Source organism: Schistocerca cancellata, chromosome 4 (genome assembly GCF_023864275.1).
Source record: "Schistocerca cancellata isolate TAMUIC-IGC-003103 chromosome 4, iqSchCanc2.1, whole genome shotgun sequence".
Taxonomy (NCBI): domain Eukaryota; kingdom Metazoa; phylum Arthropoda; class Insecta; order Orthoptera; family Acrididae; genus Schistocerca; species Schistocerca cancellata.
The window spans coordinates 937,647,891-937,664,710 of NC_064629.1; the positions used below are offsets into that span (position 1 = coordinate 937,647,891).

At 42.3% G+C, this 16,820-nt stretch overlaps 1 protein-coding gene across 1 annotated transcript in view; it reads left to right on the top strand.

The window, feature by feature from the left end:
• LOC126185132 (src substrate cortactin-like) overlaps positions 1-16,820 on the top strand; it is a 158,592-nt gene that overhangs the window by 53,383 nt on the left and 88,389 nt on the right. The window contains exons 5-6 of the mRNA XM_049927959.1: positions 9,522-9,687; positions 14,243-14,353. Coding sequence (XP_049783916.1) covers positions 9,522-9,687; positions 14,243-14,353 — 277 coding nt within the window. The remainder of the gene's footprint in view (positions 1-9,521; positions 9,688-14,242; positions 14,354-16,820) is intronic.

The window sequence follows — 16,820 nt, forward strand, 5'->3', positions numbered from 1 at the left end:
AGCAGTGTTTTTCTGCCTAGTGGCTGCTAATGCTCAGTTACCTGCCCTGGAGGTTTGCGTATTTTTGCGGCAGTGTACCTTTCCTAGCCTTGCCACTGCTCTTCGGTAAGGTGTGTAGTTCGACAACCTCCTTGATTGTGGTTCGAATATTTTGTTTCTTTTGGATTACTTTGATCGCAGTGGTTCCTTATGCTTCTGGATGTTCTAAACACCGGATTCGGAAGATGCAGTGCTGTCCACCGGTTCCGCCTTGCCTGTGTAATTCCATCGTTGTATTGGTTATCGGACGTTAGGTAGATTTTGAAAGAGTGTTGGTCTGTGTTTAAACTGTCACTAGTTTGAGTTTCCATCCGGTTACGTGAATACAACTCTTGGCTGCCTGTCTCATTGTTTACGATGTTGAGCAACTTTCCCAGGTTGATCCTTGGAGTAATGTTTGAGGCCCACTTCTCTCTTGATTTGGTCAGAATGTGATGATTGTTATTTTAAATACGGTAATTTTGAATTATTACTGTTTGGGCCTTCAGACGACAAATAATTTGAATTTCTTGTCAATAAGACCTTCAGCTGTGAACACAATTGGTCTTAAGAATTTTTAATTAGATATTGTCTCTTAATAGTGAACTTTTGATGATTGTCTTTTTTTAGATATTTTAGTATCCCTTGGAGAAGTTTAACTGTTTCTTAAGTATTTTCTATCCAGGCCTTCAGCTGTCAAATTGTTTTTTGAGTAATTACTATTGGGCCTTCAGCCAACAAATAATTTTAATTTCTGCTCAATAAGGCCTTCAGCCGTGAGTGCAACTTGCTTAATTTATTTTTAATTAGACATTGTGTCTTAACAGTCAAATTGAATGATTGTTCCTTATTGTCCAGTTTAGTTGCAATTGTCTCCAAATAAAGTGTACGTGATTTTTAAAAAAAAAAAAAAAAATCTGAGCAACCAACAGTAACTGATTACAGCCTCGTCCACACCGAATCCTGCCTTTCCCTAAGTACCAGGTCTCAGTGGTAGCGGAGCGTGGTTAGGATTGTAATATTGCCGTTACAGTTACCGTTGGTTCGAATTGTAGCTCTCTCAGTGTTAGATGATATTTGTCTTTGCTATTTTGTTGTTTCAGGTGACCAATTCTATTGACGGTCAAGCAGTGCCCCGGGATCAGCCTGTTGAGGAAGGACTACCTCGTTTATGAGCTGGCGATAAGGCGCCAGCCTATTGAGGGTAGTTTTCCAGACTTAGCTGCACGTTTGCGTGCTACCATTCTTCAGCCAGTTGATGTCATGCCGGATGTTGTGGGCGAGACAGAAGCAGCCATTGAGTTTTTGTTTACACCTGTTAGGGTTCTTGAGGGCACCATCAGCTTTTTGGAGGGCACTCAACCTAGTGGCAGTCAGTCAGACAGGGTGTGGGCATAGTTAATACATTTAACCAACCAGATAGCGGATTTAAGGAAATTAAAGTTAGAGAATCATTATAATTAATCAACTGCTGAATTGGGGTCCTTGATTAATGAATTGCAGTTCAAAATTACATGTATAGAGCTTGTTGGGGAGAGGACTGGGGAGCAGGACTTGCTGTCTTCAGGGTGGCGCGCAAGCCAGTCCGGGAATAATGCACTTATGTCTCCCGAGAGGTTAGACACAGCGTTTGCTAAATTGCCTAATCCTCTGGTGCATCTCTTTTGGGACATCATAGAATTAGTTATACACCGACTCGAGCAGATTGAAAGGTTATCATGGTGGTTGGTTCGCCGTGAGCAACACATTGCTGCCTTTGGCATTTCGCATCAAGTAGTTTTGTCGCTATTGTATCTGTTAGCTGGAGGCAAATTGAGGACCCTCGTATCCAGAGCCATGGCAGAGGGGTTTTCCGTGCAGTGGTTGAGGGAGCTTGTAATTAACGAAAGATTGACCATGGGAGTTCGTAAACAGCTCGAGTGCCACTATATTTGGCAGATGCAGCAAGATAAAGAGGAGTTACATGAATATGTGGACAGAGTCAAGACGACCTGCTTGGCCTTTTTAGTTGACTTGCCAGAATGGGAGTTAGTTTCTATTATCTTGGTGGGAATGCGAGCGGTGGATAAGTCGCACTTTGTTTTTTTGTTGTTGTCCCTCCACCTGGGAAGAACTTAGTGCCGCCGTTGTAGCGATATCTGCGTTACCGCTTGCGGACGATCCAGGCCATGAAGTTAAGGTTCAGCCTGTGGGCGTTATCAAGGAGAACTCTGGATTATCTACATTGGCTGAGTCTGCTAAAAGGGAACCACGGCATTGCTTCAGGTGCGGTCAGACAGGTCATTTAGTTCTTTCTTGCGTTCAACCACATGCACCCAGAGCCAATAAATGATGCCGGGCCGGGCAGCGACCTCGGGATCAAGCCTTTAAACCTTGGTGTGCCCATGTCATTGCTTCATCATCACCTCCCTGGCCTTATATTTGTTCTCGAGCAGGTGGTGAACCTATTTGTGCCCTTTTGGATTCTGGTAGCTCCTTTTCGTTGTTGTGCTTGGAATGGTTTCTTGAATTTGGTCATCTTACGAGACTTGTCGGTCCCTTCTTCGGTGCAGAGATGTCGGGTTGCCAATGGGCAGGTGTTGCCTCTGAATGGTTGGGTCCAAGGGAGTATCTCGATTGGGGATTTCCCCTGGCCCTTGTCTTTGGCCTTGGTTAAGAAGCTGCTGGTCATTTTCATTTTGGGATGTGATTTTTATCAGTAAAACTGGTCTTGTCATGCATTATTCCGAGTACACCTTCTTCTTTAAGTTCGCTTCTGCTCAGGAGTTTGGGTTCTGTGAATGTGCTAAGCATAAGGTGCATCGAAATACCAGCGTGCTGGCTGTTGATGCTAAGGTTAAGGAGTTTGATCTCATCCATCTATCTTCACAGCAGACCTCTGAACTAGAGGATTTGTTGCAGAGGTTCCCCGAGCTTCTCTGTGGTAGACTGGGGGTTACTAATGTTCTTGACTACCATATTCGTCTATCTGACCATATTCCTGTCAGGCAGTCCCCATATCATCTCTCACCGCCTAAGATGAAGATACTAAGAGGGAAAACCTCTAAAATGCTCGAGCAAGGAGTTATTAGGCCTTCTACATCTGCTTATGCTTCTCCCATATTCCTTGTTCCTAAGGATCAGGGGTGGGATTTTTGCCCTGTTGTTGACTATCAGCACCTGAACACCAAAGTTGTCCTCAAATCAGTTCCATTACCTGATCTTCATAACTCTTTTACTTGGTTTGCCAGTGCTAATTGGTTCTCAGTGCTCGATGTGAATCCAGCCTGTTATCAGATTCCCTTAGCTGAAGAATGTAAACACCTTACAGCATTTTGTACTGACTAGAATCTGTTTGAGTTTAACAGGGTTCCCTTTGATTTGGCTACTGGCGCAGCTGTTCTTACTCATTTGCTGGATAATATTCTTGGAAACTTGAAATTAGTCTGTGTTTATAATTACTTGGACAACTTGGTGATTTATAGCCGTTCGTTTCAGGAGCATTTGGAACATATCCAGCAATTTTTTGCCAGGTTGCAGGGGTCCAGTTTGACTGTTAAACCCAGTAAGGTGACATTACCCAGGCCGCAGGTATCCTTCTTGGGTCACCTAGTATCAGGCGAGAGCATTCGTATTGACCAGGAGCAGTAAGGCATTGAGAGCTCTCCTGCCGCATGCTGATAAACGTTGGATTGCCAGGTTCATAGGCATGTCGAATTATTTAGGTGTTTTGTCCCTAATTTTGCTCAGTTAGCAGCTCCTTTAAATCAATTGCATCGAAAAGGGGTGCATTTTGACTGGGGACCTGCCCGAGAGGCTATGTTTGAGCACGTTAAGGCAGCTATAGCTATTCCTCTGGTTCTCAGAGTGCCACCGAGTGAGGTGGCGCAGTGGTTAGCACACTGGACTCGCATTTGGGAGGACGACGGCTCAATCCCGCATCCGGCCATCCTGATTTAGGTTTTCCGTGATTTCCCTAAATCGCTCCAGGCAAATGCCGGGATGGTTCCTTTCAAAGGGCACGGCCGACTTCCTTCCCCATCCTTCCCTAATCCAATGAGACCGATGACGTCACTGTCTGGTCTGCTCCCCCAAAACAACCCAAACTCAGAGTGCCTGATTTTAATAAAAAAATTATTGTACAAACCAACGCATCTAATGAGGGAATTTCGGCCATCCTCATAGAGGAGTTCGAGGCTCAAAGGCAGCCATTAGCATACGTGTCTCGCCGGTTAACCAGTGCTGAAGTTAAATATTCTGTTTATGAATGTGAGGCATTGGCCGTCTTGTTCATGCTGGAGAAGTATCGCTTTTATCTCGAGCATAGAGTATTTCAGCTAGAAACCAACAAGCAAGCGTAAAACTGGCCGTATCGCCAGGTGGGCAGTACACATTTCAGCGTTTCAATTCGAGGTTAAACACATTAAGGGGACTGAGAATGTGCTCACGGACATCCTCAGCCATATGTTCACTGAACATCCATCTAGTGAGTGCGTCCAAGAAGCAGAGGAAGGCAATCTTAGTTGTGTTGCGTTAGGCAGTATTCCTCATTTGTTTAGTGACATTACCGACCATCAGGATCAGGACCCCACTTGGGGACAGGTTACGGAATGGCTGTCAGTGGGGAACCTTTGGATGGATATGTCATCAGGAAAGGCATTTTGTGTAAAACGGTGGGACATGCCAAGGAGTTGAATATCTGTCTACCAGAAACCCTGTTATGCCCCGTTTTCCATTACTTTCACAACTCGTTGATTAGCAGGCATTTAGGAACCTGTAAGACCTAGCAGAAAATTAAGAAGCATTTGACTTGGCCGTCTATGGACTGAGACAATAGAGAGATGGTTTCTCGGTGTCAGTTGTGTCGTGTGGCCAAGCCTAAGACCGCTCTTCAACAGGGCTTCTTGAGTTCTGAGTGCGAATCCTGTCCCATGGACAAATTCTATATCACTTACACTCCTGGAAATGGAAAAAAGAACACATTGACACCGGTGTGTCAGACCCACCATACTTGCTCCGGACACTGCGAGAGGGCTGTACAAGCAATGATCACACGCACGGCACAGCGGACACACGAGGAACCGCGGTGTTGGCTGTCGAATGGTGCTAGCTGCGCAGCATTTGTGCACCGCCGCCGTCAGTGTCAGCCAGTTTGCTGTGGCATACGGAGCTCCATCGCAGTCTTTAACACTGGTAGCATGCCGCGACAGCGTGGACGTGAACCGTATGTGCAGTTGACGGACTTTGAGCGAGGGCGTATAGTGGGCATGCGGGAGGCCGGGTGGACGTACCGCCAAATTGCTCAACACATGGGGCGTGAGGTCTCCACAGTACATCGATGTTGTCGCCAGTGGTCGGCGGAAGGTGCACGTGCCCGTCGACCTGGGACCGGACCGCAGCGACGCACAGATGCACGCCAAGACCGTAGGATCCTACGCAGTGCCGTAGGGGACCGCACTGCCACTTCCCAGCAAATTAGGGACACTGTTGCTCCTGGGGTATCGGCGAGGACCATTCACAACCGTCTCCATGAAGCTGGGCTACGGTCCCGCACACCGTTAGGCCGTCTTCCGCTCACGCCCCAACATCGTGCAGCCCGCCTCCAGTGGTGTCGCGACAGGCGTGAATGGAGGGACGAATGGAGACGTGTCGTCTTCAGCGATGAGAGTCGCTTCTGCCTTGGTGCCAATGATGGTCGTATGCGTGTTTGGCGCCGTGCAGGTGAGTGCCACAATCAGGACTGCATACGACCGAGGCACACAGGGCCAACACCTGGCATCATGGTGTGGGGAGCGATCTCCTTGTACACCACTGGTTATCGTCGAGGGGACACTGAATAGTGCACGGTACATCCAAACCGTCATCGAACCCGTCGTTCTACCATTCCTAGACCGGCAAGGGAACTTGCTGTTCCAACAGGACAATGCACGTCCGCATGTATCCCGTGCCACCCAACGTGCTCTAGAAGGTGTAAGTCAACTACCCTGGCCAGCAAGATCTCCGGATCTGTCCCTCATTGAGCATGTTTGGGACTGGATGAAGCTTCGTCTCACGCGGTCTGCACGTCCAGCACGAACGCTGGTCCAACTGAGGCGCCAGGTGGAAATGGCATGGCAAGCCGTTCCACAGGACTACATCCAGCATCTCTATGATCGTCTCCATGTGAGAATAGCAGCCTGCATTGCTGCGAAAGGTGGATATACACTGTACTAGTGCCGACATTGTGCATGCTCTGTTGCCTGTGTCTATGTGCCTGTGGTTCTGTCAGTGTGATCATGTTATGTATCTGACCCCAGGAATGTGCCAATAAAGTTTCCCCTTCCTGGGACAATGAATTCACGGTGTTCTTATTTCAGTTTCCAGGAGTGTATGTGGAGCCCTTACCTCACACCAAAAGAGGCCATCAGTACATATTGGTTATTATTGACGCATTTTCAAGGTTTACCTGGCTGCTTCAGAGTTGTAACGTGACTGCTGCTGCTACTATTGCCCATTTAGCTAACGTATATAGTGTTTTTGGACCCCCTAAGCAAATCGTTAGTCATAATGCGCTGGCCTTTCTTTCGGCTTCCTTCAAGGCTTTCTGTTTTGCAAGCCATGTGAAGCACATGACTACCACTCCGTATTACCTGCAGGGCTCTTTCGCAGAGAGGGTCAATCGTAATCTCAAATCCGCACTGATTATCTACCATCAGAAAATGCCCAGTAAGTGGGATTCTAGTCTCCCTTGGCTTAGTTCTGCCTTCAGTACCACCAGCCATGAGGCTTTGAAGGTTACTCTGGTTTCCTTGTCATTTCTTATCCTGTTAATTCCCTCCTTTTGAACTTATGGGTAATTCAAGATCTAATCCCTGTGGATATTACCCCTCAGATCGCCAAAGAAAACTGGAATTGTGCCAGGCACAATATTCTCAGGGCCCACAACAAACAAGCTGACCGTTACAACCGTAATCGAGTCTTTAGGGGTAAACCACGAGACCAGATGTATGTCCGTAATTTTCCAGCAATTGTGTCTAAATGCCATACGCTAAATAAATAAAAATCCAGCGAGGGAGGTGCGTGTTGGGAACCTTGGTAAGTTCACTCGTCGTTTCCTGGGTCCCTGTACTATTATGCATATTTTAGGCCCAGTTAATCTTCTGGTTAAGTACAACTGCACCGGTAAGCAAAACCGGGTCCATCTTAATCAAATTAAGTTTGGTTAGGCCACTTGTTGGATTACCCCTGGGTTGGTGTTTGAGGGGGGAGGGGCGAGGTTGAGCCGTGTTGCAGCTCGCGTTGGTGCTGTCGGTAGGTTGGCATCGTGTAATAGGGATAGTGGCGTCTCGTTTTCTTGTTGTGTTTACTGGTGCCACCACGTTTTCTAGCATTGTCTGTCTGCGAGTGGCAGCAGCAGCAGTTATCGATATCTATTATGGTGGTAGTATCTTCAGAGGGACGTGAAGAGTGTTCTGGGTTGGAGGGTGTCGAGGAGTTCGTTTGGGACGGAGCACAGTGAGGTCCGGCAACGCTGGCAGCACGCAGGCTGGATCGAGGGGCTGTAGTTGCTAGGGCTGCAATCTCATTGTCCACCGGACCCAGGACGTTTGAGTTGAGTGACATTAAACCAGTTGTGAAACCTCCACTATTTTGAGATCACACCGTTTGTTCAGCCGTTGCTGCTCGCAGGGTCGCTGAGATGAAGAGCAACGATTGTAGTGTTTGGAGTTGGCAAAATTAATCAGCCGTCCTCCACTTCTTATTAATAATCATTGAATTCCTTGTGTTATTGTTGGTGAAGCTCAACCAGTGGTATTTTTCTGCCTAGTGGCCACTAACGCCCCAGTTACCTGCCCTGAGGTTTGCGTATTTTCGTGGCAGTGTACCTTTCCTCACCTTGCCACTGCTCTCCAGTAAGGCGTGTAGTTCGACTGCCTCCTTGATTGTGGTTCGAATATTTTGTTTCTTTTGGATTACTTTGGTTGTAGTGGTTCCTTCTGCTTCTGGGTGTTCTAAACACTGGATTCGGAAGACGCAGTGCTGTCCACTGGTTCCGCCTTGCCTGGGTTATTCCATCGTTGAATTGGTTATCAGAAGTTAGGTAGATTTTGAAAGAGTGTTGATCAGTGTTTAAACTCTCACTAGTTTGAGTTGCCATCTGGTTAAGTGAATACAACTCTTGGCTGCCTGTCTCATTGTTTACGAAGTTGAGCAACTTTCCCAGGTTGATCCTTGGAGCACTGTCTGAGGGCCACTTCCCTCTTGATTTGGTCAGAATGTGATGATTATTTTTTTAAATACGGTAATTTTAAATTATTACTGTTTGGGCCTTCAGCCGACAAATAATTTGAATTTCTTGTCGATAAGGCCTTCAGCTGTGAACACAATTGGTCTTAAGAATTTTTAATTAGATAGTGTCTCTTAATAGTGAATTTTTGATTATTGTCTTTTTTAAAATATTTTAGTATCCCTTGGAGAAGTTTAACTGTTTCTTAAGTATTTTCTATCCAGTCCTTCAGCTGTCAAATTGTTTTTTGAGTTATTATTATTGGGGCCTTCAGCCGTCAAATAATTTTAATTTCTAGTCAAGAAGGCCTTCAGCCGTGAGTGCAACTTGCTTAATTTTTTTTAAATTAGATATTGTGTCTTAACAGTCAAATTGAATAGTTGTTCCTTATATTCAACTTTAGTTGCAATTGTTTCCAAATAAAGTGTACGTGATAAAAAAAAAATTTGAGCAACCAACAGTAACCGATTACAGCGCCCCGTCCACACCGAATCCTGCCTTTCCCTAAGTACCAGGTCTCAGCATGTCTGTGTTTGTACTGTAGTTCTTGTATGTTCTGAGTTTCTGTGATAATAGTTATAACACTGAAGTAAGTCAACATATTGCAGATAATTATTGCTTTTATTTAAAGAGTCTATGTTAATGTCTCCAACAAACGGCACATGTTTTTATACACTTATGTCTTCTCCAGCAGATCCTCCAGACAATTGAAAAGTTCTTCAATACTACTTCCAGGTGATGTATACAGGGCTGCTATAATCAGGCTGTTGTTCTCTAATTTTAAATTTTTTGATGCATCCTGAAGTACTATTTCTTTACTCAGATTACCAATCCATTTGACTTTTTCACATGCAGTATCATTTCCGCTATGAATGCCTATATCTCCACCTTTATGTGTCCTCCTATGGTACAAGTTTATGAGTTAATAATTTCTTAGCCTGTACTATATACTTTCTCTTCCTTGCAACCTAATTCACTTTCTATGATGAAATGTGGTCTTGATTCATGTAGGTATATATCCAAGTACTCTGTGTTTTTGTTATATACATTCTTGTATGTAATGTTGAAATCACTATATTATGCTCTAAAAAAGCATCGCTTTACCCCGTGACTGATAATCTTGTTTACATCATGTAAGATTGTTAAAATAATTCTTATTTCTTATTTCATTCCTTGGCATATGTAACTACAGGGCAAAATTAAAGTAGACAAATGAAAAGTGTTAGGTCTGGAAAAATTCATGTGGCTTTATTTTCAGAGTGCAGAAGGTTGGGAATATAAAGAGAAAATTGAAAAACATGCGTCACAAAGGGACTACAGTTCTGGATTTGGTGGGAAGTTTGGAATTCAGGCAGATCGACAGGATAAGTCTGCAGTTGGTTGGGATTATGTAGAAAAGATCGAAAAACATGAGTCACAGAAAGGTAAGGAGAAAACAAAAGTGTTCAGAAATTATTGTGTTACTTTTGATAAAAAGTTTGAAAATAATGTTATCACACAATCACCAGAAATTATCAATTTATCTTGTAACTTGATTCCGTTCACAAAGGCAAGAATTATTATAGACACATGATAATCCTTAAACTTGCATTATTCCTGAATTAAGATGCACCTTTAAAGTATGTGTGTGCCATGTTTTATTTCATTTGAAACTGTTAATTTGGAAAACAAGTTCTAATACACATCCCCATATGTCTTTATATCCTGATTATGTGATAGCTTTTTCATAATTCCAGTTATGCAATTGGTTTAGTAATCAAATCAGTTACAGCAGCTTTTTTCCTTAATTTTTTTATGATGTTTGATAAAGTTCCATTAATTTGCATGTGCACTATTTCAGCTAATGGTTGATGAATAAGAATGTAAGATGAAAATAAAATAGTAGTGTGCAACAGACATCTATACAAAGTGGAAGAATATGTCATAGTACTTTAAAGACAAAGCAGGTCTCTCAAGATGGCTGAAACGTATATGGCCAGAATATGGGGAGAAATAAAGTTTATGCAACTACACTCCCAAAGTTTAATTATAAGTTATTGTACTGTGAAAACATGAAAATGCACATAAGTGTAATAGTTGTTTAACATGTAAACAATACAATGGAATGGGACACAATGAACAGTGGAGCATTTTGTCCTAGGGAGTGTCATGATTTATTTTGGAGCCCTGGATGTAGATGTATTTTTATGCAGAGAGAGTGCAACTGAGCAAGTAGTACAGTAATTAAGATACTGGACTTGCTGCATTTGGTGGGACGGCAATTTAAACCCTTTCCTAGCCATGCAGATTAAGGGTTTTCCGAAGTTGCCCTTTCTCTATTGCATCTACTGAATCTTTAATGATCTTGTCATTGAGGACACACAGAACTGAAATCATTCTTATGTAGTTCCAACATTTTGTTGGGAGATGACCACCCTCTTAGATTCAAGAACTGTTGTTTTAAATTTCTGTCATAGCAGGTGTAATTTATACTGATGACCAGTTTTGAATGTAGCTATGTTTGAAACTAGTCAGCAGTATTAATTACTCAGAGCTACACTATGTGATCAAAACTATCCAGATAAACACAAAAACATACATTTTTCATATTAGGTGCATTGTGCTGCCACTTACTGCCAGGTACTCCATATCAGTAACCTCAGTAGTCATTAGACATTGTGAGAGAGCAGAATGGGGTGCTCTGTAGAACTCATGGATTTCAAACATGGACAGGTGATTGGTTGTTACTTGTGTCATACATCTGCACACGAGATTTCCACACTCCTAAACACCCCTAGGTCCACTGTTTCTGATGTGATACTGAAGTGGAAATGTGAAGGACACGTACAGCACAATAGTGTACAGGCTGACCTCGTCTGTTGACTGACAGAGATCGCCGACAGTTGAAGAGGGTCATAATGCGTAATAAGCAGACATCTACCCAGACCATCACACAGGAATTCCAAACTGCATCAGGATCCACTGCAAGTACTATGACAGGCGGGAGGTGTGAAAACTTGGATTTCATGGTCAAGTGGCTGCTCATAAGCCACACATCATGCCAGTAAATGCCAAACGACGCCTCGCTTGGTATAACGAACGTAAACATTGGATGATTGAACAGTGGAAAAACATTGTGTGGAGTGACGAATCACAGTACACAATGTGGCAATCTGATGGCAGGGTGTGGATATGGCGAATGCCCGGTAAAAGTCATCTGCCAACGTGTGTAGTGCCAACAGTAAAATTCGGAGGCGGTGGTGTTATGGTGTGGTCATGTTTTTCAAGGAGGGGGCTTGCACCCATTGTTGTTTTGCATGGGACTATCACAGCACAGGCCTACATTGATGTTTTAAGCACCTTCTTACTTACCACTGTTGAAGAGCAATTTGGGAATGGCGATTGAATCTTTCAACACGATCGAGCACCTGTTCATAATGCGCGGCCTCTGGCAGAGTGATTACACGACAATAACATCCCTGTAATGGATTGCCCTGCGCAGAGTCCTGACCTGAGTCCTGTAGAACACCTCGGGAATGTTTTGGAACAAGACTTTGTGCCAGGCCTCACTGACCAACATCAGTACCTCTCCTCAGTGCAGCACTCCGTGAAGAATGGGCTGCCATTCCCCAAGAAACCTTCCAGCACCTGATTGAATGTATGCCTGCAAGAGTGGAAGGTGTCATCAAGGCTAAGGGTGGGCCAACACAATACTGAATTCCAGCATTACCAATGGAGGGCGCCACAAACTTGCAAGTCATTTTCAGCCAGGTGTCTGGATACTTTTGATCACGTAGAGTATGACAGAAATTTAAATAAAAAATTGTTTAAGAATCCTTCCTGTCACAGTGTGTGCATTTTATTAAACAGCCTCACGTGTCCCTTTGTAACTTCCCATTTTCATTAAGAATTTTCCTGAGCTGGCTGATTGAAAGCTAAAAATAAAGAAAATTAGGGTTTGTAGGTCAAATAAAATAATTTTTTGATTGACGGACGGCAGTGATGTGGTCAATGTTACTGGCTGCTACTAGACAATACGTCACATGCTGATGCAATCAATAGTTGTGCATGCACTTCAAAACGAACAAAACATACACCCCATGCTGATGCAATCAGTAGTTGAGCATGCACCTCAAAACAAACAAAACATGTACTTAAGAGATTTTTGTAAATTATTGGTAGTGGGGAGGGTATTAATGATGGTGGCAGAACAGCAGCAGTTGTAATACCTATTATGCATACGTAAGCATCATAATTAAATTTTTCAAAGGCATATAACAGCACTAAGGTAAGTGTCTATTCTCACATTATGAATGATGTGAAGTAACAAAATTCCTAATACACAAGAAAGAAACAGGAAGTTGAGAACACAGTTTAGTTTTTGGTGCAACAGGCTACACAAACAATAGATACACTGCTTGTGAATCACTGTCATCCTTGTGTTCACTACATCTGCTATCAGAATGTAATGAAGTAATAAGCTACTCATTGTGTTTTCCACTACAACTTCATTCTCCCACACTTTCATTGTGATCTCATTTGTGTTTTCCATGACATCATGACCCTCCAGAAGCGAATTCTAGATTATAGCATTACTTGTCAATCTCTCTATTTCTGCCGGTGTGTATTTATTGTTGTGTGGTGAGCTGCACCAAACTGGTCGTTGAACTGAAGAACACAATACATTACTGTGAGATCTCACAGAATTATTATAGTATTTGGTCCACTCTAAATGCATAAATTGTATATCGCAATTCAAAGTTAGAAAAAAGTAAAACTACCATCAACCTAATGATTGGTTTGAACTCAACAGTGGTTTACTGGGTATGGTCCTGTTGAGGATGGTATATCCTTGTCTTCATCCAATTTGTTAATTAGACTTACCTTGCCAGTAATAAGGGGACATGCAGTTTAACATGGGATCTTTACTGAGATGCAGTTATGCATTTTTCGCAGGCATAAAGCATCAGTAGAGGCAAAAGCAGTGAAAGGAGACAAAAATCTGACACTTATTCTGACAGCTGTCATCACAAATGAGTGTTTTGTTTCTTACAAGAATGGGTGGATATTTGATTGGTGTATCTCAGTTTGGCACGCAGCTTACCATACAACACTTCTTTCTTAAAGTGACAATTCAAGCATGGTCATTTAGGAGGTGATGTGCTCTTTCCTTCCTCCAATGTGTGAACTGAGGATTTTCCATATACATACAAACATGCATAATTGCGAGAGTTGAAGATCTCGATAAATAACTAGAAAAATCCTTGAAAATTACCTTAGATCAAGCCTTTAACAGTGGGATCTATAGCGACATTTTTGTCACCAAAAGTCATGTAAAACTTTGTAGCTCTAAGTATCTCTACAAGCTACTGAATGAATGTGCTCTGTGTGACATCAGACTAAACATCCAAATTTAGACAGCTGCATGCAAGTGGGACATCATACCGATGTGTTTTGTATTAGGATTTGCTTTGAATGGGAAATTATTGTAGGAGCCCACAGATGCTAGCACTTTGAGAGTTTTGCAGGACCTATGTGTGCCCAAGTCAACAGTTAGCACTATTATTGCATAGAGGAAATTCCAGAAAAGGTCCCAACACAATAAGTGTAAGAAATTAACTGATTGGGAGTCCCAAACACTAAGGCATTTGTCTTCATACATACCATGTCACTATCAACTGGTATAGTCATTGATCACTCAGTTGCCATGATTTCGTCTGCTTGGGTTAGTAATATGTACTAACCACACTATATAGGCTCACAATTTGCTTGGTTGATTTATGGGATCAGATTCCTTTCTTAAAGGGGCATCTAGTAATTAATAGCACATTTGTGTGTGGCGTAACAGGTAAAATGCTAAAATAGGGAGCAGTTTGCTTGGTAAGTTGGTGCTGCAGCTAGACTTTTTTGGGGTACAGGGGGGGGGGGGGGGGAGGTGGGTTGCTGTTACATGAGAATTTTTGTATCACTGTAATAGCAACTATTGATTTACTGTTTCAGATTATGCTAAAGGCTTTGGTGGAAAATTTGGAGTTGAAACTGACAGACAGGACAAGTCTGCTTTGGGCTGGGATCATGTAGAGAAGACTGAAAAGCATGCAAGTCAAAAAGGTATTGTTGTATACAACTATTAATCTTTACCAAACTGAAAATGTTTGTGCTATTTTTACTACAAATAAGAAAAGAGAACAGTAAATTAGATACACACAAACAGTGTGACAAGTGTTTGAAGTTGCTATTCATTCAAGTAAGTGCTTGTTCAAGTAATAGTGTGCTGACTTCTCAACATAAATACAAAAAATATATGAAACCAGAAGGTAAAAATATATAGTATGAATAATGCTAGATGTAATTCGTAAGACATAACAGGTAATGTGGTGTGAGAAATCTATACAAGGGATCATGTGGCTTTTTTTCCTGTCATGGAGAAACATGCTAAACACCTTAGACACACAGAATAAAGGTTAGTATTCACAAACTCTGTTCTCCAAACATGCCCTTGGTTAAAAGGAATCTCATCACAACTGTTGACTAAATTTTGCAGTGAATAAATAATCATTTGATTAGGCTCTATTTCCAACTCCTGTGGCCACACTTTAGCACATCATCTATATTCATCAGCCGTTGCGGGAGACACTGTGACTGCCAGCAAACTGTAGAGACTAATTTTACGTCATGGTAGCAACAAATAACTTCTCTACTAGTCTCTCTTCAGAAACACATTTTTTTTAAATTTCTGGATATTGTATCCTTCCCCTCATTATAAAATTGCATACTATTTAAGATATTATGGCTCTCTAGTCTGACCACAACATACACTTCTCTCAAATAAATCCATCTCCCTTTAATAACAATGCTTTACAGTCACCACTTCAAAGCCGGAAACTTGTCTGCACTTCACTTTTTCTATGATCCTGTAGAATCCGAAGTTTCACTATATTTTGTAGTACTGTACATCCACAGTTCACAGATGATAGTTAAGTGTGTGGCAGCATACTTTTTGTTGTATTATACAGGATGATAAAAAAATGTTTACAAGCAGACATGGCACTTCAGGCATACAACAAGGGTCAGTAATCACATGGGAAGCAGTTTTCGTAAAGGCCATCCGGGGCTACTGAATGGCGTTAGAGTTATTTCGTCACATGCTACAAATGTATGCCAGCTACAGGAGAGGCTCAAAGTGCTGTCCAGATGCATGAAGGCATGTCTGACATCGACACTGCATCGAACAGTGCACCCTCTCAATGACATCCTGCTACTGCAACAATCCTGCCCACTAGGCTCTCCTGAGGTGTAACAGGTGTTTTGTACACAAGGCCCTTGAGGCATCCTCACCAGAAAAAATCAGTTGATGACAGATCAGGTGATCACAGTGGTCATGCAACTGGCCCACCATGAGCAATCCAGCAGCTGGAAAAGGTTGCCTACAGATGTGCCCTCATTTTTCTGCTGAAATGCGCAGTGGCTCCATCATGCTGAAGTCAGATGTGACGACAAGTAGGCATGGGAACATCATACATCATGCCCAGTACAACCTCTCACAGGAATATGTGCAACCTCCAAGTCAGTCTGGGAAAATGTACAGCCCAATTAAATGCAGTGCCCTCTCCCTGACCAGAGCATCATCTTGTGGCATTTGTGACTCCCAGTTCCTATGTGATTACTGATACTTGTTGTATGCTGGATGTGCCATGTCAGTTTTAAACGTTTTTAATCATCCCGTATGTTAAGTGTTTATCTTCCATGTGGTGGATACTAAGAAATGACTATGTATGTCCCTTTTTGTAAATTGTAATTAATTGATTTATGGTCCTCACAGGAATGCTACGTGTGTGATTACAGACTTTCTACATCTTTCCTTTAAATGCCACTTTGACTGTCCTTTACATATAAATATTACATGATAGATGTGAAAATGATGCTCAGAGGAGACACTCAAAATGTAAGTTGTTCTGACAACATCTGCTGCACAAGCAATATGAGATCTGGGATTGTAATGCTACAAAACACCACTCACAGACATACGAAATACCACTCGCAGACAGGAATCCATATAACTTTGATTTTATTTTTATTTTTTGTTTGATGCTAGTATTGATTTTTCAGTGGTGTTTTAAGATTATCAAAAATGTTTATTCACTGATCTGTCACATACATTACCAAATTGGCTTCTAAGATTGTGCTGTGCTTATTTCAAAAGAACATACTTCCTGGTGTTGTTATGAGTATCAGCCAGCTACACTGCTCTTTAAATGGTTTTTATTTTATAAATCACTCACAATGAGCCCATTTCGGTATATTGTCATCATCAGGTCTCTGTAAATACATAAGTAAGTGATGGTCCTAATATAATGGTCTGTAACTATAATCAGGAAAGTTATAATACATTTGTTTGGTGATTTTTCCTTACATGTAATATCGTTGCTGCCATGTCCTGTCTCTTTTTAGAATTATTAGTTTCTCCTTACATGTACATTGGAGATGTATGTCTGACTTAAGTCAGTTTTTATGTATGCTATTTTTCTCTTGACAGCTTGGATGACAGTGGATCAGCGATATTACTTGTTTACATAGT